Source organism: Pungitius pungitius, chromosome 7, assembly GCF_949316345.1.
Source record: "Pungitius pungitius chromosome 7, fPunPun2.1, whole genome shotgun sequence".
NCBI classification, from domain to species: Eukaryota; Metazoa; Chordata; class Actinopteri; order Perciformes; family Gasterosteidae; genus Pungitius; species Pungitius pungitius.
The window spans coordinates 5,848,008-5,850,713 of NC_084906.1; the positions used below are offsets into that span (position 1 = coordinate 5,848,008).

At 48.5% G+C, this 2,706-nt stretch overlaps 1 protein-coding gene across 1 annotated transcript; it reads right to left on the reverse strand.

Annotated features, from left to right (window-relative positions):
- Window positions 1-221: 221 nt before the first annotated feature.
- On the reverse strand, window positions 222-1,726 carry LOC119216161 (forkhead box protein Q1-like). The gene has a single exon (XM_037468623.2). It carries the CDS (start codon window positions 1,579-1,581, stop codon window positions 685-687), a length of 897 nt encoding a protein of 298 aa, XP_037324520.2. The 5' UTR covers window positions 1,582-1,726; the 3' UTR covers window positions 222-684.
- Between the last annotated feature and the right edge of the window lie 980 nt (window positions 1,727-2,706).

Here is a 2,706-nt window from a genome sequence, read left to right on the forward strand (position 1 = left end):
GTTAGGCTTTAATGCATCATTTTGACTTTGATGATTACGTATTAAAGACTTTCTTTTCTACAGATTATGACCCCACCCACCTTTGTTCTTCCCCTGTCTGTTGAACAGGTGTGCGCCCCATTCACTCCAGCCCTCACTGGTCTGTACACCTGCTTATGATCTTCAGGCCTCTCCCTTTCATGTCAGTATAATGAATAACTCATTGAACACCAGGGTCCCATTGTTTTTCGTTTTTATTCACAAAAATACCAGGCATGCATGAATCACTCTAAAGAAAACCACAGGTATTTCCATGCGTTTCTAGTGCAGCCACATGATTCTCAACGTAGCACATCATTTGCTGACATATATAAACACGGCAAAATTCTATTTTATACAGAAGGTCATACAAAACATTAAAATATAAATAGATTAATAGTAATATGTCTCAACATGGGGTTTAATTGCCGTCATACAGTGGAAATGACCAATGAACCATAGATGCACTCATGTACACGCATCTACACACGCGCGCACACTCACACACACACACACACACACACACACACACACTGGCGCACAGATGCAAAGGCAGCAACTTACACAGAGTCCCAAACAGTTAAACAGCTCACTGAAAGCTAGGAGCGCCCATAAGAGTTCACATCATGGGTCAAAACATACAAGTCTGACAACAGTCCAGATGCTTTATGACAGCAAGAAGTCTATATGGAAACCACGCGCCTTGTTGGACATCTTGAGCGCGTGGAGAGCGGCGTGACTTGCGGCCATGCGCGGTGCTGTCTGCTGAAAGTACGTGAGGGCACCCCTGCTGGGCTCTGTGCTGCCGTACACACCATCTGACAGGTACGCGCGCTGCGCGGGGTAGCCCACACCGTAAGGCGGTATGTGGGCCCCTGGGGGCCAGTAGAGCCGGTGGGCGTGGATTTCAGCATCGACGGGGCTGTCCTCCCTCCGTTTGAAGGGTGTGCTGAGGATGCTGTCAATGGCGAAGGAGCTGGAGAACTTGGTCCCCGCCCTCTCCTCCACGACGGGGACGCGGGTGTCCTCGCTCAGGATGTCCGGGCTCTCCCGCTCCTTGGCGGTCCTCTTGGCGATGCGCTTCCTCCTGCGGCGGAACACGCCGTCAGCGAAGGTGTACTCGCTGTGCGGGTTGAGCATCCAGTAGTTGTCCTTGCCCCATGGCCGGGACGGGTCCCGCAGCACTTTGAGGAAGCAGTCGTTGAGTGACAGGTTGTGGCGCACGGAGTTCCTCCAGCCGGTGTAGCTGCCGCGGAAAAACGGGAACTTCTTCATCAGGTAGTCGTTGATCTCCGCCAGAGTGAGGCGGCCGCTGCTGGACTCCCGGATGGCCATGGCGATCAGGGCGATGTAGGAGTAAGGAGGTTTGGGTCTGCGGGTGTAGGGCTTCCCTTTGCTGCCTTCGCCGATCTGGGTAACAGGTGCCGGGCTGTTGGCCACGCAGTCCCCGTCGGACCCCAGTTCGTCCCCGGATAGAGGAGACGGGACTCCCCTCTCTGGGTCCATACACAACTCCAGCGGCTTCGGCACAAAGTGGTGCGCAGAGAAAACTTCGAGTTTCATTTTTCCCCCTCCCCTCAAAAAAGAAGGATGATATCTGTGCAACGGAGCAGGTGTATCGGTCCTAAAAGCAGAAATGTCTGTGTGTTGTAGAGGCTCTTCTGAAGCGCTGGAGGCTCCCTATTCCTCAGTCTAGGGCAGCTGAGTGCAGATCTGTCTCCGGAGACACGCTTGTCTTGGTATAATATAATGCCTCGGCAAGGGACGGCCCACAGGCGGGGTTTCAAGCCCGAATCCATTGATGCGATTGAGTGATTTAGTTGGACGCCACCGTGATACGCTGGGGAGGTAAAAAAAAAAAGATGAGTGAAGAGAGGGCAGGTATGAAAAATAATTAGTCCTTTGGTCTTCCATAATCATAAAAACAATATAGCCTGCTGGACTGCTGCACAGTTAAATAAATACTTGAACTACATTTGGTTTCTATGGCATTGATCCTATTCGGATGTTATTAAAAAACATGAAATATTATCAGTTGCGGATTTTTGTCTTGATTCCAGATTCAGGGAACTGCGTAAAATGAGTCCAAATGCATTTTTGTCACATTATGGATGGAAACAATATGAATTTTTTAAATGAATATCACCCTTCTTCAGTTGCTTCTCGTGGAAATGTTATTAAGGAAAACGAGTGTAGAAAGGTGAGAGTACACGGGGAAGTAGACAGGAATGTTGCTGCTGTTCACTTCAACCTGTCACTCCCTCCTGCGGCGATGCGGTGGAACGGGGAAGTAACGCGAGATAAACGCACAAACAATAAACAGAAAACTGCTCTATTGTTTAATGTAAGGCTATTCAATTTAATAGACAGTTCACAGACTATTTTAGATTGTACATTTTTTTTTAAAGTATGTCTTTTTCATACAATTAAGTTCCAGTGTGAATAAAAATAAATAAATGAAATAAAGTTGTCCACCATGTCTCATACGTTTGAATGGGAGCCAGAGCCGTCTGGTCCTGGAATTCCTCACTTGGTGGTTACTTTCTCTGTGAGGATGAGGGCCTACTTACCCCGACGACCTCTGCTTATCCCCTCTGACTTGTTGTGCAGTACGAAACCAAGACACTAAAAATCCTGTTCTAACAAGTTGCCACTTTGCTGGTTTTGACTGGTTATAACTGTCCCGAC

Excerpts from the sequence above, each read along its gene's own strand:
- LOC119216161 (XM_037468623.2), bottom strand. The coding sequence starts at position 1,581 with ATGAAACTCGAAGTTTTCTCTGCGCACCACTTTGTGCCGAAGCCGCTG.